Source organism: Desmodus rotundus, chromosome 3, assembly GCF_022682495.2.
Source record: "Desmodus rotundus isolate HL8 chromosome 3, HLdesRot8A.1, whole genome shotgun sequence".
Taxonomy (NCBI): Eukaryota; Metazoa; Chordata; class Mammalia; order Chiroptera; family Phyllostomidae; genus Desmodus; species Desmodus rotundus.
Window position 1 is genome coordinate 125,117,060 of NC_071389.1, and position 23,324 is coordinate 125,140,383.

The 23,324-nt window shown below is 38.0% G+C and overlaps 1 protein-coding gene and 1 pseudogene across 3 annotated transcripts; both read left to right on the plus strand.

Annotated features, from left to right (window-relative positions):
- The first annotated feature begins 7 nt into the window (after positions 1-7).
- TSPAN19 (tetraspanin 19) lies at positions 8-23,088 on the plus strand. Of its 3 annotated transcripts, XM_053921023.1 has the most exons (10): positions 8-138; positions 9,413-9,505; positions 9,588-9,660; positions 14,737-14,861; positions 16,220-16,294; positions 17,830-17,940; positions 19,879-20,022; positions 21,033-21,116; positions 21,597-21,695; positions 22,778-22,851. In XM_053921023.1, exons 2-9 carry the CDS (start codon positions 9,440-9,442, stop codon positions 21,651-21,653), a joined length of 735 nt encoding a protein of 244 aa, XP_053776998.1. In that variant the 5' UTR covers positions 8-138; positions 9,413-9,439; the 3' UTR covers positions 21,654-21,695; positions 22,778-22,851. The 3 variants fall into 3 exon arrangements, with proteins under 3 accessions (XP_053776998.1, XP_024416560.2, XP_045047983.2); XM_024560792.3 differs by lacking the exon at positions 21,597-21,695 and having other exon boundaries at positions 22,778-23,088; XM_045192048.2 differs by lacking the exons at positions 16,220-16,294; positions 21,597-21,695 and having other exon boundaries at positions 22,778-23,088.
- Positions 3,475-4,078, plus strand: LOC112304891 (ADP-ribosylation factor-like protein 15 pseudogene; annotated as a pseudogene).
- Positions 23,089-23,324: the final 236 nt, after the last annotated feature.

Sequence of the window (23,324 nt, forward strand, 5' to 3'; positions counted from 1 at the left end):
GCTCTGAGGCTCCAAACAAAGTGTAACCAAGGCAACAGCCAATCCCAAGGATGTTGGTCCGGCTTTTCTTACTGGTGCTGGAGTAGGACAAATTATCTCCTTTCGACATTGGAACTAACGCTGCATCTCAAGAGCTGGGTAAGGAACTTAGGTCCCTGGTTTTAATCTTTTAAAACAATTAAGTACTTATTAATTATAGAAATTAATTATGGAAAGTAGTTAATAAGGAAATGACATTTTGTTACAATTATCCAAGTAGAAGTAGTCTGACCTTTAAATTGTTTCTGATCTGTGTTTCTTACTTGCATCGAGTGAATGTTAAATTGCCTATCTATAAATTGTTCATTCCACAAAATCTTAATCCTAAATAGGGATTTGTGGGGTCTGGAAATATGAATGAGAATCCAATAAATTGCTTTCCATGACGACAGTTTCTTTTTAAAAAGAAAGAAATCAATTATCGCTCAATGCTTATCAAAAACCTCTAAACGAATGGGTGAGTGGGATAAAAAATTAGAAAAATTATTTCCTGGAATTTGTTTTATTGTAAAATATTGATGGTGACACCCACTGTTTTAATATGAAATTTGAAGTTTAAGTATATATTATGCCATTTAATTTTTATTTAAAAATTGATCAGTTTTTTCATTGTGTGGAGCAAATATACAAATGTGAAATTTCATTTTAGTTAGTTACAAACATTTCTGACTTTAATTTTTTTAAGTTTTCAAACAAAGAATTAAATTCCAAGAGGAAGTGGCTGTAACTGTAAAAGATACCTGATATATATTAAGCTAAAGGCAAACATTTCATTGAGCCTTTGAAAGAAAATAAACTCTATTGCCTGGTTACAATAAACTTGTATTGCATCAACATAAGAATTAATAATGCGGAGTGATAAATCAGTAGACTTTAGATATGAAAAAACACATTAGTGCCTCATTCAAGTAAGATAATGATTTTCAAAAGTAAACTATGCCTAATTTTAGTTCTAATTAAATTGAGACTATTTTCATCATCAAAGTGCATGCCAAAATGCCCTTTTATTTTAGTTTGGTTTTGTTGCTGGTTTATAGACTATTTAAACTCTTAAAAATGGTCAGGCTACCATATTATGTTGAAATTCATGTCTGAAAATTTTAAGCTTAATTTTATTTGTAATTTTCCAAAAAATATATAGAAGTCATTAGTAATCAATGAAATTCTAATACTAATTTCAAATAGCTAATTTAGTAATCAACTAATTTGAAAATGATGTTTATATTGCATCCCTTCTTAAAACTTACCTTGTGGCCTGGCTGCTGTGGCTCAGTGGACTGAGGGCAGGCCTGCAAACCAAAGGGTCACCCTTTCAATTCCCAGTCAGGGCACATGCCTGGGTTGTGGGCCAGGTCCGCATGGGATGCATGAAAGGCAACCACACATTGAAGTTTCTCTCCCTCTCTTTCTCCCTGTCTTCCTCTCTCTAAAAATAAATAAAGTCTTTTTTTAAAAAGTTGTAAATAATGAACCCATTAAAAATGTAAAGCAATTGGTGTCTTTCCATTCATTTATTGCATGTAAGGACTTACGGAGAATATGTGGAAAAGTTAAGTTATTTAAATTTGGGCTTAGATTTGTATTTTTTCATTCTCTCATTTTTATATTGCTTTATGGTCATGTATACTTTTTCAGTAAAAATCTATTTTAGCCCTGGCTGGTGTGGCTCAGTGGATTGAGAGCCAACCTGTGAACCAAAGGATCGCTGGTTCAATTCCCAGTCAGGGCACATGCCTGGGTTGCAGGACAGGTCCCCAGTAGGAGGTGTACAAGAAGCAACCACACATTGATATTCCTCTCTTTCTCTTTCTCCCTCCTTTCCCCTCTCTCTAAAAATAAATAAATAGAATCTTTTTTAAAAAGCTTACTTTGTCAAACAAATTGAGGACAAAAATAAAAATATTAAAAGTTCTTCTGAAGATTAATTAATCCATGGTGAGCATTACTACATCTCATATTCTTATGTTATTTTTACCCTGAAAATAACTGATAATTATATCTATTAGCCATAACTTACCCATCATTAATTAGCATCACTAATTAAAGAACAAAATACAATTATCTCAAATAGTTATAGACTATAAATCAATTTACTTGAAATTATTATGTAATGATGCAGCATTTAGTAGAAATTTTCATAGTCACTGGACAACCTTAGTATTTCTATACTAAGATGTGGTATAATGAAATTAACCAGGCACTGGGTTAAGTGCTTTAAAAAGATAATCTAATTTAATTTTCCTGACTCTCCTTTGAGGTATGTGCTATTTATAATGGGCATGTACAGATGATGACTTATGACAGGGGAACCCCAGAAAACCAGAATTACCTTCTGGAGGGCAGGCACCTTGCAGTACAGTCTTCCCCTGCCAGGTGAGTGTTCTAGGAACCCTTCTGTATCAGTGTAGCAACTGGTATTGTTGTGAGAGGCTGTGTTCGGCTTTAGTGACTCAATGCTTTTGCCCATTTCATGATGGGTGATTTACAAGCACACCTGCTCAACCAGGGTGAGTGTTCAGCAGTTTTTGACCAAAAACAGCATGACCCCTGTGCCCCACACTCCCTATTCACCCAATGTCACCCCAAGCGACTTTTTTTTGTATTTCCCTGCATGAAAAAGTCCTCAGAGGGAACCATTTTGCCAATGTGGAAGAGGTGAAACAAAAAACAGCAAAGCACTAATGACATCAAAATCAATGAGTTCAAAAACTGTTTTGAGCAGTGGAAGAAAATGTCTTGATAGCTATGTTGCATCAAATGGGGAGTACTTTGAAGGTGACTGAAGTTTAAACATGTAAGAATAAATGCACAATTTTTTATAAATAAAATCTTTTGGGGGGTCCCCCCTCATATATGGTTTATATCTCTGGGTCTGAATCTCAGTACTGCCACATATCATAACTGGGTGATCTCAAGGAAGCTATTTTACCTTTCTGAGCGTCTTTCCTCATTGGTAATTCTGGGAGTAATAGCATACTAGTGCTGAATTTGCAAAATTTTGATGGTCAAGAGAATCAATATAAATAGCACATTTTAGCTTATGGGATAGTGCCAATTGTTTATGTAGTTAAGGTCTGCAAACCTGGGTTCAAGTTTCATCTTGGCTTCTTTCTAACACCCCAGTGCTAGCAATTCTCCTTCCTATTATATCCTTCATATCCTGGAATTGTTCCAAAGCCATCTTGCAGTTTAGATCACATCCATTTCTTATGAACCAATGTGTTAGCTTTGCAAATTGTCCCTGACTTAGGTTTCTTTCCTAATTTGACTTCCGCACACATGACAGAATTATGGTCCCCCATTATCTTCAGAAAATAAAAAGCAGGGCGGCACAAGACTGTTTTCATGGCGGCTGGCTTTGCAAGGGCTGCTCACTCGCATCCCAAGACGCTACTTTTTTTCCAGGTTCCGGAGCCTGGATGCTTTAGGTGCCCGATGACTGATCTCCTGGCACCTGAAGTGTTTCTGTACATGGATCATCTGTGTTTTTGAGCACCGTGCTGCAAGGGACCGCCACCCGCATGACCCAAACATGGCCAGGTGTGCGTGGGGTTCACAGGCTCTGGCAAGACCAGTCTGCTGTCCAAGCTAAGCAGAGAGAGCCCCGAGCTCTGTGTCAACCACAGGCTTTCGTGTAAGAGCAGTGCTGTTCCAGAATGCCATCCTGAGTGTCAAAGAACTTGGAGGGGCCGATCGTGTCCGGAAATACTGGAGTCGCTACTATCATAGGTCTCAAGGGGTGATCTTTGTGTGAGCGCATCCTCAGAAGGTGATTTAGAAACGGCCAGAAAGGAGCTGCACTGGGCAGCACCCACAGTTTTGCACTCGGCCCTTCCTAATCCTGGCCAAGCATCAGCGCAGGCCAGCCGCCCACTCCGTGCAAGGGGTCAAAAAATGCTTTAAACTTGACCCCCTGACCCTTGGAAAACACTGGATACTGCAGCCCTGCTTGCTGGACAACGTTGACACGCTGAAAGACAGCTTCTGCCAGCTGATGAATTTGTTAGAAGAAAAAGACCATGTCGCCGCAAGAATGTGAAACCTGGCAAAAAAAACGGGTCCTCAAAGGCCTTGAACCGATCATGTTAGTTTCTCATTTTAATGTTATTTTGTATCAAGACATTATTATAATGGCTTCAGCATCTGTTTTCCTCTCATTATCTCAGACTCCATCTCTCTGTTAAAGTGAATATTCTATACATTGGTTGAATTAGCAGCGGCATTAACATCAAGTACACACTACTGAGAGAGAATTTATTCTCTGTTTACTACTAATTCTCTTTACCGCCTGCCTCTTCCTTCCATTGTCTAAGTGACTCTCCTGTCCTGGGCTCTAGGAACCCGGGGCTCACAGAAATCCGATTTCCTGGCAAAGGACTCCAGGAGACTCAGAACTCTGACCCATCTTCCCTGGGCTTAGGGTGGGGTGTTGTGTGACTGGGGTCCCCAGAATATGTGCACCATTTCCAAGATCTCTTGGGGGTTTTATTTTATTTTACTTTATTGTGTAGTTTGTTTGTTTTTGGGGGGGGTTGCATGCTGTCCTTACACATTATGGGAGAAAAATGAGCAACAAAAACTTCAGTTAATTTCCTTATCAGAAAGGAATATCCCGCCATGCCAAAATTAACTTTGAAGAACTTAAGGACACACTGTCTCAGGTTCCCTTCATTACATCAGAAGTCAACCCCCTTCCCCCTTTGAGGAGCAAAGACATTGCTTGAGCTTTTGGGAAGTTAGAGGAAAGCAGGCGGGATGCTCATCGCTGATGACGGCATCATCCAGGCCAGCAATATTTTTTCGATGGACAGATTATCCTGCATAAAGGCATAGATATCTTTTTCTAAAAATCTTGTGTCTGATTAAAAGGGAAAAAGTAATTTTTTTTTAAATGAGAGATAAAAGTTTTAAAAGCCAGATGAAGTGTAGGTCACAACAGCTGAGGTTTGGCGGGCGTGGATTTGATAAAGACCGAGTTATCTGTATCTCAGTCACAAAGTGGTAACATGGAGGATGGAGCCTGGTGGTGTCTCCATCTAGCACCGAAAGGTTTATCCAGATTTCCCTTATAAACTTCTATTTGCAGGGGTTTCCAAATGCTCAGGCTGCAGCAAGTAAGTAAATAATTTAAGGTGCAGATTCAATCTCTGGGATGAATTCTTTCATTTAATTTAAATGATACAGTTACATAGAGATAAATGTACAATTTTACTGGAGTTAAGCTCCTTTGACCTTTTCTAAATCAGGAATACTCTATGGATGTTGAGGTAGATGATTAAAATACTTTTGGGGGAATTTTGTAGATTTTTGGCCACTTCAAATACTGTGTGGTCTGATAATAGGAAACTACTCCTTTCACCTGAGCAATAAAAACATCTCTTCTACCCACAGCCTCACACTGAAGTCACAGCATGATACAATACCTGGTCATTCTTCAGGGGGTATGCCATTTAACTATCGCTTTTGTGGTTTCATTTTGTAGGTGGATTTTAATGAAATTGTAATCCTTGAAGCATTAAACCCTTGTTTAAGCTGCTTTTTTTTAATTGAATGGATCAAAAACACTCCTAGGCGCTTTTGTCTACAGCCTCCATGACTGTTTTTACACTCTTGAGCTGCACAAGACTTTTATTCCGATGACCAGTTACACATTTCTGCTTTTATTTTGTCCAGCTGTGATCATCTCTAGGACAAATAAATGATCATCGGGCAAAGAAATAAAAAAAGAAAAGAGCAGATTCTTCACAAAGCACACATGATCCTTCACAGTCTCTACTTCTCCAGCCTTCTCTTTCGTCTCTTGCCGCTCCTACCCATGCCCCCAGGACCATTAATTATCTAACCAGGAATGAACAAGAGGAATACCACACCAATACTTTGATTAAGTTAAGAGCAAATTATTTGTCTCCAGCAAAAGAAAACACACATCTTCCACATCACAGATATTTACATGAGAACTGCACTGACTGCTGTGCGCCTTTGTGTTTGCGCATCCACATTTTCACTGGCGTCCTTTCCCGAGTGGGGCTTGAGGCTGAAGAGATCAGCACGTGACCATCTCCTCTTACCCTTCTGTGCGAACGTGGCTGTGGGCTTCCTTGACTCGTTGCTTAGACACCCTGTTTTCTGTGTTCCCGTTCATTTGAGCCCCTTGGTATGGTCTGATTGTTTGTGTGACCCACAAGTTTACATTGGAATCCTTACATCCAATGTGTTAGAAGTTAGGACCTTTAGGAGGTGATTGATTAGGTCATGAGATGGATTCCTCGTGAATGAGATGGGTGTTCTTATAAAACAGATCTCACATTGCACTCTAGCCCATTTCGCCTCATGAGGATACAAGAAGTTTGAAACCTGGAAGAGGGGCTTCACCCAGCCATACTGGCACCCTGAGTTGACTTCCAAGCTCCAGAGCTATGAGAAATACATTTCTATTGTTTATAAGCGTCTTTGTGGTATTTTGTCACAAGAGACCAAATGGACTTAAACACTACTGTTTTGAAGTTACCATAAACATCTTTGTTACCATATTGGCTGACTCTGAGAACACTGAATTCTCATTCTTTTTGACCTCTTTATCATGTAACACATTTTTAGAAGTTTCTTCTCCCATTGGTTTCTAAGAGATCATACTTTGATTATGTTCTCATTTTGTAAATGCCTGCTTCAAAAAAATCCAAATTCTTAACTATATCATTATTCTCTTCCCTCACACTTCTGCTCATTTTATCTCCAGTCTTCATTCATTCATTCTCTTCACTAATTACCATGACATCACTTCCCTATGATGGCTCCCAAGTCAGCTTAGCTCTTGCTACCCACTTTCCTGCATTCTGTTTCCAGTGCTTAACCAGAAACACATCTTCTACCAATTCAAACTCAATATTAAACTTACGAGATTTACAGTTTTTTTCAAACAATTTTCCCAATTTTCCTATTTCCAGTGAATATCATTATTCTTTTACTTTCCCAATCTACAGGAACCATTCTGATCACTTTAGATTTTTTTCCATGATAGAGAAAGTGTGCACTGTCCCCAGACCTCTTTTACTCCCTCTAATTATCTTTCATAATGGCATTTTGTTTGGCTCTCCCACCCTAATTCACCTTTTTCCTTCATCCTGGGCACATAGTTGCCTGCACTTCCAGCTGTGCATGGACCAGTGGCCAAGTCTGTGCCAGTGGGATATGAGCAGAAGAGAAAATGTGCAGCTCTCTCCTCACTTGTTTAAGAGATGCTTACCTGAGTTTACTCATTTTCTTTTCTTTTCTACTGGCTATAAAGCATAACACCTTAAGGAAATTTAGGAGCAAGACTCAGGTTCATAAGATGATTTCCTAGGAGAGAACCAGTTACTCACGTTGGACTGGGAGAAACAAACTTTTTTATTTTAATATTTGGTTACTTTGATAAAACAATTGCCTTTGACTCTAACATGCTAATTATTACCAAATCAATAGTCAAGGATATGCCTTTGCAACTGTGGGAAATTGTAACAGTGGGGCATTATAACCCACCCCACAATTCTTTTGACATTGTTTCTATAAATGCTGACTCTGACTAATATATAATTTGTAAATAAATAGCATGTTTGTATAAGAATCCTGGGAACTACAAAAGATACATACTCCAACCTTCAGTCATACCAGCTCTGGGAGATTTGCTGACCTTTGACCATAAAACCAGATTACAAAAACCAGGATGACAGAAACTAGGATGCCACACAGTAGACTATCACTCGACCATTTACAAGGTGCTTATCAGAGTGGACTGTGCTGGTCTACAGGAGAGAAATTTTCAGCCCCCTCCCCTCAGTCTCATTGTTCTGCTTTCCCTCTCCCTCCTTATCAAAACCTCTGCGTGCACTGAGATGCTAACATGGGCTTTGAGACAAGAGTCCCCCATCTTCTCAGGGGGCTGGCAATTGAATAAACCACTTTCCTTCTCATCAGCACCTGTTCACGAGTTCAGCTTTCCTTGCAGCTGGCAGCTGGACCTGCGTTAGGTTACATCATCAGCATTTAACACCACAGTTACCACAGAGCAACCTCCTACATTACTCCTGATTCTTTTTCTTATCTCAAATGGAGAGCAGGACTTTGGGCCGAACTTCCTGTTCTGTTCTAGGAGAGGATCACAACCTTCTAATATGAGGAATTAAATATAACTGAAGCCCCCAAATGTATAGCATCTTGGGGAGAAACAAATAAAAACCAAGCAGTCTTTCCAAGTGAGAGTTCCATCCAAACAGGCCAGCCACTGGAGGAATCCAGGAGGAATATGACTAGAGGACAGAAATTGGAGAAGCTAAATGACAGCAGGAGAGATCAAAGCAGAGGATGGAAGACAAAACCTGGAGGGACTACTTAAAATGGGAAGAAGAACCTTGGGCGTTTTTAGGAGGAATGTGGCCTCCGGTCAAAGTAGGGAGGGAACTGTGTGAACACTACCCTAGACATCTCTTATTTCCCCACTGCTGACGCATTCTTCATTTTAACAAATAGATTGGTTTCTTCCTAATTCGGCAGAAATAGCTTCAGATTAGTTTTATCAAATCTTTCATCATATCAAGTAGTTACTGCATGTATTAAAACATTGTAAACTACAATACTTTTTTATGCTGCTAGCTAGAAGTAAAACAATGAAGGAAAGTACCCAGGAAAATGTAAAGCATTGGTATGTAGTAAAGCTACAAAAAAAACAGTAGGATGTTGGTTGTTCCATAGAAATTTTAGGAAAATTGGCTCCCTGGAAAATAGTTGTTAATTAAAACAACCTTAAGTTAGTTCCTTTCTTAATACTGTATACCCTAAGCTGTAGACTAATTAAATAATCTCATTCATTCATTCAACACATATCTGTTGAGTACCTACTTTGTGTGGTATACAAGACCTTTTCTCTTCATTTAAAGACCTCAGAGACTACACAGGAAGAAAGACATGCCAAGGAGAAAATAGGCAAAAAATTAAGGCAATGGCGAGACTTCAAGGAGGGACCAACTTTATTCTGGGGACAAGTAGGGGCATGAAGAGGTGAAGCAATGCTTTCCAGTAAGGAGAAAAGTGTAGTAAGACTAGAAATTATATACAATATTTTACTTTCTGAAAACTGCAAGAAGTTGAGTAAAGCAGCTGTTGACATGTTATACAGTAAATGCCCTCTGGGTCTCAACTGCTTAGCCAAAAATCTCAGGTAAAGAGGAGCAGCTTCAAGAGAGCTTCAATATGTCCTTATATCTGAGCAGAGGAGAATGTTACACTGACCACTTGTAAGAGAAGAAAAATGTAAAAATAAATGAAATTAGTAGATGTAATTATTTAAAGTCGTTACTATGGTGAGTGTTTATAGTAATAATTGTGCTTTTCTTTTCAGAATCATCACTTTCTGAGGAGAAAAAGAATGTTGAGGAAAAGCAAACCATTAATTTTAAAATACTTTCTTCATCTTATTAATGGAGCTTTCTTGGTAAGACTCGCCAAAATTATTTAGGAAATGTAATGCATTTTTATTGGCAATTACTAAAAATCACAATTACTCTTTTTTGCAGGTTCTTGGACTTTTACTCGTGGGATTTGGGGCATGGCTTTTATTAGACAGAAATAATTTCTTCACTGCTCTAGGTAGGTATCTATTTTCCTTTTTCACTCTGAATGCAACGAGGCCATTTCATTTCAAACATTTGCATGCATGATTTATTCAGCAGGTGGCAGTGTTTCTCTAAAATTCAGTTTTTCTTCTGAAGGTTTGTCAATTGGTTTTAGAAATATCTTATTAAATGACAGGACTTAAATCTAAGACCATAAAGAAGAAGGAGAATTTGGGGAGAGAAAGCTACAAACTCTTTGGACAAGAGGGATGAAAGAAATGGAAGATTTTGAGTAATCTGCTGTCTCTGGATCTTTACAGATCTGTAGACTTCAAAAGATAATGGAGATCAATATAGATTCACTGCCCAACTTAAATAATCTCTTTTAAAATTCAGTTGCCAGCAAACTTTCTGTCTGACTTGGGCCTGGTAAAATGGCTCCCACAAAGAAGAGTGGTGAGAAGAAATAAAATATATTCCCTATACAAACAACCTGAGTGTCCATCAATGAATAAATATATAAAGAAGGTAGGATATATATACATATATAAACAATATTTCTACATATAGCCATGAGGAAGAAGGAAACCCTGTCATTTGTGACACCATGGATGGACCTTGAAAATATTATGCTAAGTGACAGGCAGACAGAGAAGAACAAATACTCTATGATATCACTTATCTGAATCTGAAAAAAGAAACTAACTTTGTAAAAACAGAAAGAACGGTGGCTATGAGGGGCTGAGTGGTGGAGAATTGGAGGTTTGTTGTTTAAGGTACAAACTTATAATTAGTAGATAACTAAGTTCTGGCAATTTTATGTACAACATAGTAATTATAGTCAGTAACAGTGTATTATAAACTTCAAAGTTGCTAAGAGACTAAATCTTAACTATTCTCACCAAAAAAGAAATGATAAATATGTGACAGGCCGAAGGCGTTAGCTAATGCAGCTCCAGAAATCCTGTTGCGATACATAAATGTGCCACAACACATTTCACACTCTACACTTCTACAATGTTGAGTGCCAACTTTATTCAATACACGTATTTCCCATAGAATTTTGAATTTGAGGCTAAGAGCCTGTAAGATTAGTCCCACACCAGGTACCCAGGGTAGCGAAACACGGAATAGAGGCACAGCAGCAGCTGGTCAAGAGGAAAAAGTGAGGGGAGTTTGGTTCCAGAGAGAGGCAGAGATAAGAGAGAGACATCATCTGCCTCTGATTTCCGTAAGACCCAAATGTATCTCCATACTGTTCCCAGTGTGACTGCTCAGATATTTTTTGCCTGTCTCCAGTATTTATTAAATTAAGTTTAATAAATAACATTTTTATTTGTATATATGTATTTAAATATATATTTAAAATATTAACTAAATATGAATGAAAGAACTGAATACCTTTAACTTTATTTTAAAAACAAACTTCAGATCTTTACATTGTCCTTATTTTACCATATCATGGTGTGCTGTGATCACGTGGACTGGCATTTAATAGCCTAAGGATATTTTTATTTTCATATCAATATCCTTGGTTGGCAGGCAAGGAGCCGCATTTGGAGTACTCAATGACCATATGCGGCTATTGGGTACTGGCTACCTTATTGAACAGTGCAAATATAGAACTTTCCCGTTATTCCAGTAAGCTCTACTGAACGGCACTGTCAGACATTAAATATACGACAAAAGCATGGGCTGTAGAGCCAACCTATTTCTTAGTGGATACCAAGTAAGAAAAAATATATTTTTAGGAAAAATAAAACTAAATGAAAAGGTTTAATATGTAATACAGTGCTACAAACTATTGAATAAGTTAGCCAAACTTCAGCTATTCCTAAGTGCCTAGTATCTTTATTCTCTTCACTTTGTACACTTTGCTTATGGAGAAGTATTTACGATGCTTGAGTGCCTTAGGGGTTTGTTCAGAGTAAAGGGGCATGTGGACCTTTCTATCTCTCTTTTCCTTCCCCCCAATAAAGACAGTAGTAACTGCCACTTACGAGGTGTTGGCTGTGCCAGACGCCTGGGCTGAGCACTTCTTGTACAATATCTCATTTAATAATGCTGTACTCGTGTGCAGTAAGTCATTTTCTTCATCCTTTACCTCTTGATTTTGGATGTGACAGATAATCTCATTAATCCTCATGTTCTTGTTTATTAAAAACCCCTGCAAAGGTAGTCAGAAATTTATCCTTGAAGATTTTTTTCCAACAAAATGGATATTTAATGTAACAAACCACAGTGAGAATTCTGAGTCATTCCAGAACCCAGGTTCTTTCTATATTGTTGCTCTGTTATTCCCCAAAGTTGTTCTTGAATGCCAGGTGGACACTGGCTCAACACCAAGTTTACTTTCTAGGCTATGAGATGCGGAAAATAGTAGAAGGCAAGTGATTTTCTCTTTTAAAGAGGGAAGGCTAAAGTTGCACACATTATTCATGTATTAACACTTAGTGAAATTTCATTTAAGGTTTCAAGATGTGGACTGAAAATAACCAGTTGGGGCCAAGAAGTGTTGGGCCCTCCCCTCTTTTGTATTTTACCTTTCAGTTAATTTACCTCTTTTTAAAGTATTCTGCCTTGACCTCTCCATTTGGAACAACATTCCACCTTGTTGGGAACCGCCCTGCCTGGTTTCAGAGGCTGTAACCCCTCATGGTTAAGGCTGAGTCAGAGTTGGGACCATAAGCCACTAAGGAGATAAAGCTTGTCTCCCTGGCAGGTGTACCACCTCTGCCCACTTCACCCTGCTTGGCCCTGAGCTTGGCCAGTTAGCCAATGACAGGTAAGAATCCTCAAGGGAGGATCAACCTAAGACAGGCTCTGGTCACGAAAGAGGACTGCAGGGAAGGACTTGGGGGGGCTGTGGAAAAAGGGGGTGATGGACCCTCGCCCCTCGGCTTTGAAATAGCCTGAGTCCTCATTCTGTCTACAAGAAGTCTCCTAATCTCTTGGCTGCCTTACTTCCCTTGCCTGACTTAAGCCTGAAGCAATAACAGAGGGCAGTGCAGTCCTGTGCTGGGAGGGGCGGATTCCCTGGGGAATCAGGCCTAAGAAAAATACATACATTCCTGTGAAACCTACTTAATTTGTACCCTCAGTTTAAGAGATAAGGGTCCAGACCTGAGATGAGTCTGGCGCCTAAAGTTTTATGGCCCTCTAACTAATTGGCTGTAACTCAGAATAAGCCCTCAGAGTTCTCTGTAAATCTTGTATTGTTTAACCCTTACTGGCTGACAATGATTGATGAGCTTTATCCGTATTCCTATGCGAATGAACCTAATAAAAGCCCCTGGAGAGAGAGGCTCGGGGCCCTTCTCCCCCTGAGAGAAATGGCCACCTTTCCTCCCCAAGCAGATCATGTCTTGGTAGTCTTTTTCTTCGTCCGTGGCGGAACCTGGGGGGCTGTGTTAAAGCCCCCCGACACCACCTAAATCATACCACCTAAAGTCCCCATCTATCCCTTACCACTGTAACAGGCCCCAATAGACTTGAGCCCTGATCTCCTTTCTCAGCCACCTTCCAAATACCACTGAATTAATTTAAAAGGCAAATTTAACCATGTAACATTAAAAGCCTTTCTCTGGCTCCCCCTTGCTATTATTTATTCAAATATATTCAAATAACAAATACATTTATAGAGCATCTTCTACATGTTGGGCACTATCCCATGAGCTGAGAATACAGTAATATACAAGAAAGATAAAAGTCCTGTCCTCATGGAGTTTAATTCCAGTGAGGAGGACTAAAAAACACCACACAAAGTGCCTACAATGTGGCTCCTGCAAACATTTCCAGTCTACCAGCCTCAAACTGTAAGTGCCAGCAAAGCAGAGCTTCCTACACGCAATGCGCTGTTCTGAGTCTCCAGATGCTTCTACTACCCAACCATAGATGTTTCTAATTATCATTTAAAGCCTAAGCTCAGGTGTTACCTTCTCAAGACAGTAATCTTGACTGTCTCCCAGCCATGTCCAACCTTTTGGTGTTTCTGGGCCACACTGGAAGAAGGGTTGTCTTGGGCCACACATTAAATACACAAACACTAATGAAAACAAAAAAGATCTTGTAATGTTTTAAGTAAATTGATGATTTTGTATTGGTCCGCAATCAGCCATCCTGGGCTGTGGGTTGAACACCGCTGGACAGTCCAGAATCCTCCCCCTACTGCGTTAGTTGTTCTTGTATCCAAATATGTGCTGGTAAGTGTTTAAGTGGTTTTGGGATGGAGAGTGTTGATTTATGGAATTTGTTGATTTCTATGGTTTAACTACTCCCACAATGGCCAATTTTAAGGTGTCCATGTGAATTGAGTTGGCTTTTATCTTTTGCAAAAAATTAACACTTGCCTCTCATGAGCCAGAGAAGCTGGCTCCAGCACACCACTGCCTCTCCCATAGAACACAGGGCATATTTAATGTATTTATTCTTCTTGCTTTTAAACTAACATTTGCTGAGTACTAGTATTCTGCAGTCTGTGCCACAGCATTAAACATTTAACAGTTAGTCTGTTGAATATACATAACCCTCCAGCACAGACAGCTCAACCTAGATGTGGAGAGAACAAAATATAGCTTTACAGTAGCTCCTATAGACCCCTCCTCCCACTATCCCCTCCCCACTCCCCTCTGGCTATTGTTACATTGTTCTTAATTTTAATATCTCTGGTTATATTTTGTGTAACTGAATAAAAATAAAAAAATAAAAAATATATAGCTTTAATAGGGCCATATTAGCCATAAACCCAGGGTAACTTAACCTGTACATTTTAGTTGCTTAAAAACTCTTTGAGAAATGGATAAATATGTAAGTGATTGGATGTACATAAGTTGTAGAAGCGTTCACCTCAAGAAAAAAATTTGTCCTCTTTTAGAGAAGACAATGAAGATAAGGTAAAGGGAAAGAGATCTTCTGAAACTGAAGAAATTCTCCATCATGTCATTAAAGAAATGTTGTTTCTTCAAGTAAAAGGGTCTAGAATAAAGTTTAAAAAGAGAGAGAACCCTAGTGATTTGGCAACAGCTGTTTAGGAAAAACTCAGGTTGCTGCATTTATTACTAGGTAGAAAACAAATATTATTTAATAGTAAGTTATTTTATAATTTTTACAGATGAAAAGAATCACTTGATAGTATATATTTTTGGAATTTTGATTGGAACTGGATCGTCTATTGTTTTTCTTTGTCTCTTGGGTTATTTGGGAATTCACAATGAAATCAGATGGCTCCTAATTCTGGTATGTATTTCACTTCAATAGCTTGAATGTGTATCTTCAATCTTGAGTGTCCAAGTCACACACATGAGTTGACTGATTTATGTTATCATAACATAGCTGTACAGTGTGCCCTTGGGCATAAGACAAATGAAGCACCCCCTTCCAAGGAAGTGTTCTAGGGTAGAATTTTCTTTCTTTCTTTCTTTCTTTCTTTCTTTCTTTCTTTCTTTCTTTCTTTCTTTCTTTCTTTCTTTTTTCTATTGTTGTTCAAGTACAGTTGTCTCCATTTTCCTCTCACCACTCCCCCCCCAACCCCAGCCACCCCCACCTCCCACCCTCCATCCTACACCCTTTGGCTTTGTCCATGTGACCTTTACACATGTTCCTTACAACCCTCCCCCTTCCAGGTAGAATTTTCTTAGGGAGAGTTCCATGGATCAAATCTGCACCTCAGCACTTACACAATAAGATATTAATTTTTAGCACAAAGTCAATAGGAATCCATCTTCTAAGGTGAACTACAATTAACTAAACATAAGAATATGAAGACTAATATCAGAATAAAATATATTAAATTCAATGAGCATTATAGTTCAGCAGGCAAAAGAAACCATGTCCTATAGTCAATGCATTTTCTCCTTGTGGACATGCCATTTAGGAAGCTAACTTATAACTGAATTCTCAATTTATTAATTAACAAAGACAAATGTGACTGCTAACTGTGGCCTCTGGCTAGTACTCTCTCTCTCCCAAGGCATTGTTATGTGAAAAGATAAATTATGATCAGAAATTTAGACCTAACATGAGCCACTTACCATACATGTGGCAGGTATGGACCACAATTTACACACTTAGATGGAACATAGTTTTTAACATTTCCTTTACATATAATTAATTTAAATTCACAGGCACTCTCCTGTCAAGAAGACAGGAAATTTAACTGCAGTCATTGTGTCTTGCCAGGAAGAATGCAGAGATGCTTACCTTTTACGTAACACTGACAATCTGTGTGGTCACTCTGGACACTGATTTTTAGTCTACACTGGCCAAGGGAATTTAATTCCATTTCCTTCTGTGCCAGTTTTAGAACTGAATGAAGATGGCACAAACAACAACTCCATTAGACCACAGAGTCTGTGAGGGTTCCCCGGAAGTATTGCACTTCTTCCTATCTCACACTTACCCACGTGTTCATTGATATTTTTTCTTTGCTCTTTGCTTTAATAACCCACTGATGTATATGAGAACAGGGAACTTTAGCAGAACCTATGTATGTGTTAAGACTGAACATTTCATCTGCTGTACACTTTCCCATCGTTGCAGCATCTAACAAATCCACCAGAAGCAAAGTTGTCATCTCCACCTTTCTTTTGTCGTAGTACGCAGCACTGTTAACGTGGGCCTGTGCTGTTCAGGTTGCCCTTTCAGCACTCACCTTCACAAAGAAAGAGGAGGTATGGGAAGATCATTCTTTTATTTGAAATCTAAAGAAAATTTGATACCTTAGATTATTGAGACCTACGAGCCTATATTAAAAGCTAAAGGTAAATGTTTGGGGGGTTGGGGGAAGAGTCAATGAAAGTACCAGAATTCTATACAGCAAGGGGCCAGGTATCAGGTGGAAGACTGGGCTGGGAACTTGCCTGTTACTCTGTTTGTAGAAGATTCAGAGTATTGCAAATAACAAAGAATGTGGGGGAAGAGGAGATGATGGGTGTGAAATCGGCCCCAGGCCACCCCGGCTACCACAGCTGACCCAGTCACTTCACTATCTTCTGTTCGTATAAAGAAATATCTTTCAACTTGCACTAATTTGAAATTTAGCAATCTTATTAAGATGGACTGAATAATTAATGTATTCTGCATAGGTATGGTCATGGGTAATATAGTTAAATTAATTAGGTAAGTTCAAAATAGCACATAATAAATTGCCTGAAAAAACTTTTCATAACCAAACCTACCTATTACAGTCTATGGTTACTTTTAATCCTTTAAGAATCGTCCATGTTGCCATACAGTCAAGGTCTGTCTTGGGAGATGGTCCTGTTGTGAAAAGAGCCTGGATTGAACCTCCTTCACGCTGGAGAGAACAGCTGTGTTTACATGGATTTGTCTTCTAATCTACAAAGTTGATTAAGCTCTTGTGAGCCTCTGAAGCTCTTATGTCATTTACAGTGCTTAACTCAGTGTTGGGGATGCACTAGGGCTTCAAATTGAATATGTGTGAGACAATTTTATTTATATTGTGGCCACATAGATTATTAACAAAACTCATTGTACTATTATGTACTAAGGGGTGATTCATAAGCCCTTTGGTTCTCCCGAATAATGCTTGCTGACCTTAGAGGGTAAATGAGGACTAAGTCTGTCCTCTCTCTAGAAAAATATAAAATGGAAAAATATCATTTTCCATTCTAAATAAAAATTAACTTAGAGAATAAGTTAGACAATGTATAGTTCTAAATAATACTTTATATTATTCTAATCTTTCATATATGAAAGTATAGATACATAAGTAACTCATAGGGTTTAAATTGTACAGATGTTTTAATTATTATAGTATTCTCACCAGTTATTTAGTCTTCATTATTCAAAGACTGCATAAAACAATGAAAAATCATCAAACTGGAAGTTAAATAAACCATATTTAGAAGTCGCAGCTCCTCTTCCTTATTCACATACACAAAGCAAATAAATTCTCTGAGTATCTGTCTCCTTATTTATAACATCGGAATAGTATATGTTCTTTCTAACTTTTGACATTTTTGAGGACCAAATTAGGAATTAATTATAAAAGTCATATGAACTTTTAAATGCTAAAGTAAGACCAAGTACATCAACATTCACTGAGACTTCTAAAAATAGTTACAAGGAATTACAAAAGCATTTAGACATAAGCAGACATCAACAAACTGACTTTAAATACTCTTTTACAAGAAGACAAGGAAAATTTCCATCAAAATTTCACTTTTAATACAATTTTCAACAGGTTCACCAAGTATGGCATGATGAAATTGATTTAGTCATTTCTCAGTATGGGTCTAAAGATGTGCCTGAAGACATACCTAAGTGGACTGCTCTAAATGCTTTACAGAAAATGGTAAGACAAATAAACACAAAACTAAAAATTGCCCACCGTCGGGTAGGGGGTGATATAGGGAAGTAGAGGGGATAGGAGAGGAATGAGACTTTCTTATATTTCTTCCAAACAAATTGGATATAGTTGCATGGCCCGCACTTACAGATCTTAGGTTTATCTCCCTTTTGTAACTTGTAGCTCATTTTCTGGGTTAACTGATGTGCATTTTAACCTGGTTTCCCTATAACATTGTGGGCCATCCTCTGCCGAGTAAAGTCATCTGTCCTCCTGCACCACGGGAAGCAGGTCTGAGCACAGTCCCTGCTGGCTGGCAGCAGGGTAGCAGGTGGTTCCCGTTTGAGCCTGCATGTCAGGATTGCCACACTGTAGCTTTGTGACCCTGGATAAGTAATTTTCTTACTTCACTTTTCATGTTAGTAAAATGGGCAAAATGGCAGAACAACTCCTACCTCTGGTTGGCAGGAATAAATGAAGTAATGTAGAGAATATTTAGAAAGCCTTGAACCTGGAACATAGTAAGCAACTAATATTTATTAGTTAATGTTGTTAGGGTTATTATTTAACAGTTCAGATCTTTCTGGGCGAGGAAGGAAACTGATAATTTATAGGAATAGACCAGCACGTGCAACACAGCTCTTGATACAGAAAATAGCAAACATTTGCATAGCACCAGGCCCTTTGTAAGTGCTCTGCATGTATTAACTCATTTAATTCTCCCAACAAATGAGGTCAAACTGTCTTTCTCATTTTATAGATGAAGGACAGAGAAATTCAGTGCCTGGGCCGGTGTCAGCCAGCTAATAAGTGGCAGAGCCAAGATTCGATCTCAGACAATCTAGCAGTAGATTTTGTGTTCTTAACTGTTACACTAGATGGCTCACATAGAAATAGTAAATTATTTTTAGCACATTTACTAACCAAATTCATTTTAGAAGAATTGAAATGTGATTATAAATGTTTTCTCTAAGGTATGGGGTCTGTACATGTACTGCCTTTCCAGATTGCATTAGAACCGATTGAGTATCAATCCTTTTTCTTTTGGTCATAAACTGATAAACAGGAAAATAGTTCTGTGTATGACATTACTATGATTAATGAGAATCCAGCTTACAGTTCCTATCCATGAATGTAGCTGATATAGTATATGTAGGTTTGATTGATTGAACTTTTAATATCCAAATTCTGAAGCACTATTTCAGTCATTTAACATTTCCAAATTGTGCCAAGATTGTTGATACATGTTATAACTTTCAATAACAAGTTTAGAAGACAATTAAATATTCACTCCAACATTCTATTATTTTCTAGGTATCAAATATATGAGCGGATTCTTTTACATTCTCCCAACTCAACTTGATAGGATGGGAAATGAGATATTATTTAGGTGTTTAATCATCTCCATGACTATTTTCCTTATTATCTTTTTGGTTCTTTGTTGCAATTTTTCACACAATACAAAACTGAAAGTTAACAACTCACATTAATCCTAAAGAAAGCAGATGTAACCCTGAATTTCTTCATGTATATTAAACACATATAGCAGCATATTGGGGACAAATATAAAGATAACTGCTATTGTTAGGAGGAAGATATGGCTAAAATGATTCTCTCTTCTAAGGCCTTAAGCATAGTTCGTAGCTTTAGCAAATCAAGCATATTTTTCATCACAGGTTCCTACTAATAAATTCAGATATAACAATTTCAGCCAAACATAGCCCATTTATGTAAGTACAGCTCTCTACCTTTGGTTAAGATCAACAATAGCAGCAACAAAGTAATAGATTAAACAAAAAAATTGTACTTATTTGTTTCATTCACTACATCTTAATGGGGAATAAGTTAATAAATTCATCATAAAAACACTAGTGTGCATGGGAACTATATAGTTAACTGCATTTTGAATATTTTATGCTATAATTCATAGAATCTTTTTTCTAGTTACAGTGTTGTGGCCAACACAATTACACAGACTGGGTAAAGAATCAGAATAAAGAAAATTCAGGACAGATACCATGCTCTTGCACGAATTCCACATTAAGAAAGTGGTTTTGTGATGAGCCACTGAACACAACGTACCTAGAGGTAAAGATAAGTCAAAGCTGTTGCAAGATTTTACAGTGCCTTATGTTTGCAAGTTGATTTAGAATTGTGAGCAAATTTTTGTAGAAAACCAGTGTTATTTATGGTGATTAAATTCTTAAGCAACTTCACTCAGTTGAACTCATAGTTGGTGAATGCAGTATTTATTATCTCAGGTATATCTTCAGTAAGTAAACTTTCTGGGAGTATGTGATCTAAGTGCCCCTAGAACTTGGGGTACCATCACCCTTTCTCCAGAAGCCCCCTTCCCAAATCCTCGCAGAGGAAGGAGGTAGCATTGGGAACTCCCTGGAGTAGAGGATTGGTAGGAGAGCCGCCATACCAGTATTAAAGAGCTATGAGGATTGGCAGAAATTGAAGGGAGGGCACCTCAGCAATGACAGAAGGGATATTCCGATAAGATTGGCAGAACAGGAGCACAAGTTCACCCAGAGCAACTAGTATTTACAGGTGTGCAATATTGACAAACTAGGGATTTCCATCCCCAAAACTCGTCATACTTTGCATAGTTTATATGCTAATCTTATTCTAATTTTAAGATGTAGCCTTTAATTACATAATTTATTTATAGGTAAGTACAGCGTTGTTTTTTAAAAAAGCTTATCCTGTTTGGGTATTAATCATTTTAGGAAGCAGTATATACCCTGCTGAATCACAGTTGTTTGCAGAAAATCAAATACCTCTCAAAACAATCTATTTCTGGGGGGAGTAGTGGGGGGTAATGCAAACAACTGTAATTGAACAGTAAAATAATTTTAAAACAACCTATTTCTCATTGCATTACATCTTAGGACTTTAAAAGTAGCAACCAAGGTGTCCTGTTATCATATCAAGCTTTCTGGTCTACAAAGTTCAGTCTCTAGTTAAGCACTGACTTGCTTTTTAGACTTTGGTAAATTTCTAATCTTTGTGTCCCTTTTTCTTGTCAATAAAGTTATATATAAAACCATGTCGATCTCTAAGTCAATCTAAGTTTAACTTTTTTTCCTTAGGGTTGTGAAAATAAAATCAACACATGGTATCAAGCTAATGTTTTAACATTAATTGAAATTAACTTTGGACTTTTGGTTTCAGAGGTAAGCTTTTGTTCCTATGTTTAAAAATAAAAAATATGAAGTATAAATGATACAGAATAAACTGCAGAACAACCAGCTGGAGGCCTAATCTGAAAAGTTAATCTGAGAGGAGCCAAGACCTTGAGGCTATTATCACCAAGAGAGGTGTACATCCAGCTAGGTGATACCCTTAAATCAACCAGGTCAGTAGAGCCTGTTAATAAGTGGCAGGTATCATATAATTTCACTGCTTTGTGATATGAAAAAAAAAACCCTTCCTATCTCACATGGTGAGAGCACCATGTTTGGCAAGTTGGCAAACTGCTGAAATGCAGGAAGATGTTTGACATTTGTACTTTTATTTACTCATAGAGTCATTCATCCATCCATCCATTCATTCCATAAGTTTGAAGGGTGGAGAACATCTACAGTGGCTCAGGTACTGTACTAGATGTTAGAGGTACAGTGGGAAGCAAAATAGACGTATCTCACGACCTTCAGGGAACCAAATGCAGAGCTGAGATTCAGAAACAGGAACTCATTTTCCAGCCTCAGTAACAATTGATGAGAGCAAGTGAAGGCTATGGATTCCAGAAAACTGTGAGTGGATACATTATTACAGTGCAGATTTTAATATTGGAATGAATATATAATGTATAGTTTGGCCAAAGCAAGAGAGTGAATTTGATTATTTTCTTTTTTTTCTTTCCTTTTTTTTTTTTCTTAGAGAAAGGAGAAGGGAGGGAAAAAGAGAGGGAGAGAAACATCACTGTGTGGTTGCCCCCGTGCATCCCTTACTGGGGATTTGGCCCACAACCCAGGCATGTGCCCTAACTGGGAATCGAACTAGTGACCCTTTGCTTCACATCCAGTGCTCAATCCACTCAGCCATGCCAGCCAGGGCTACTGAATTCAATTTTGTATCCATTCACAAAGGCACTGACCTAAGTTTCCATAAATAATCTTCGACTGGTGACAGTTTTAGTCTCAGAATGATAGTAAACCAAGATATTCCTTTTTTGTGGTTTATTTTTATTGTTTACGCTATTACAGATGCCCCCATTTTCCTCCCCTTTGCTCTTCTCCTTCCAGCCTTCTCCACCCTTTACCTCAGGCCATCAACACACTGTTGTCTATGTCTATGGATTATGCATATATGTCCTTTGGAAGGTGAAGGAGTTAGCCAAGACATTTCATAAGCATTAATATAGTTATTTTGAAATGCTGCTGTGTTCATGCTGGTGAGCCTAAGACAAGTCTGAGGGGGGATGGTATCTGTAATCCATTTTCCTATCTTCCCTTTACACATCACTTATCATGATCCTATGCCAAAAAGAGTCAGTTTTGGCAACTTGATGATATGGTTAGAAAAATGATGAAGGAAAGAACAGATTATCAGCTCATCAAGGCAGCTAGCCCAAGGACAGCACATCTTACTAAGCCGAACAGTCTCTTCCTTAGTGCCCTCTGTAAATGAACTTGGTGGTGACTGGGTTAGTCTGGAAGACTCCCTCTGCAGACTTCTCATTCACAACCATGTGCCCCTTACTCTGAAATTTCTCAACCTACTTGATCCCTTCTCTTTTACAGTATGCGTTTTGGTAATTACATAGTAAGTGCTACCTTTACAAATTACTCTTATTGATTACATTTTGAGCTCTTTTTATTTCCTTTTCTTCCAGGTTTTGCAAGTCTCATTAACTGTCTCTTTCTTCAGACGTATCAAGAATAAAATACATGCAGAAATGTGATCTTTGGATTTTAATTTGTCAAGAAGAAACCATTTAATTCTCAAAATAATGACATTGTAGCCCTGACTGCTGTGGCTCAGTTGGTTGGGGGTTGTTCTGCAAAGCAAAAGGTCGCTGGTTGAATTCCTGGCCAGGGCACATGACTGGGTTTGGGTTTGGCCCTTGCCCAGGTATGGAGGAGAGGGAGCCAAATGGTGTTTCTCTCTCACATTGATGTTTCGCCCCCCATCTTTCTCCCTCCCTTCCCCTTTCTATAAAATAAATAAAATCTTTTTAAAAATAATAATTACATTGTATTTTTTCATTTTAAAAAAGTTGTGAATTACATTAATAAAATTTGGTACTTATTGAAGTCATGGGCTATATGTAGCATAACATTATTAAAATTATAATACATCACTCCATGAAAGTTTTATTAATTTGTTTTTTCAAAACATCAAAATATTCTGTAGTTCAGAATTTTATCTTATTTTCTGAA

Excerpts from the sequence above, each read along its gene's own strand:
- TSPAN19 (XM_024560792.3), top strand. The coding sequence starts at position 9,440 with ATGTTGAGGAAAAGCAAACCATTAATTTTAAAATACTTTCTTCATCTT. Across the intron at positions 9,661-14,736 it reads TAATTTCTTCACTGCTCTAG|ATGAAAAGAATCACTTGATA; the intron begins GTAGGTATCTAT and ends TAATTTTTACAG. Across the intron at positions 21,117-22,777 it reads TTGGACTTTTGGTTTCAGAG|GTTTTGCAAGTCTCATTAAC; the intron begins GTAAGCTTTTGT and ends CTTTTCTTCCAG.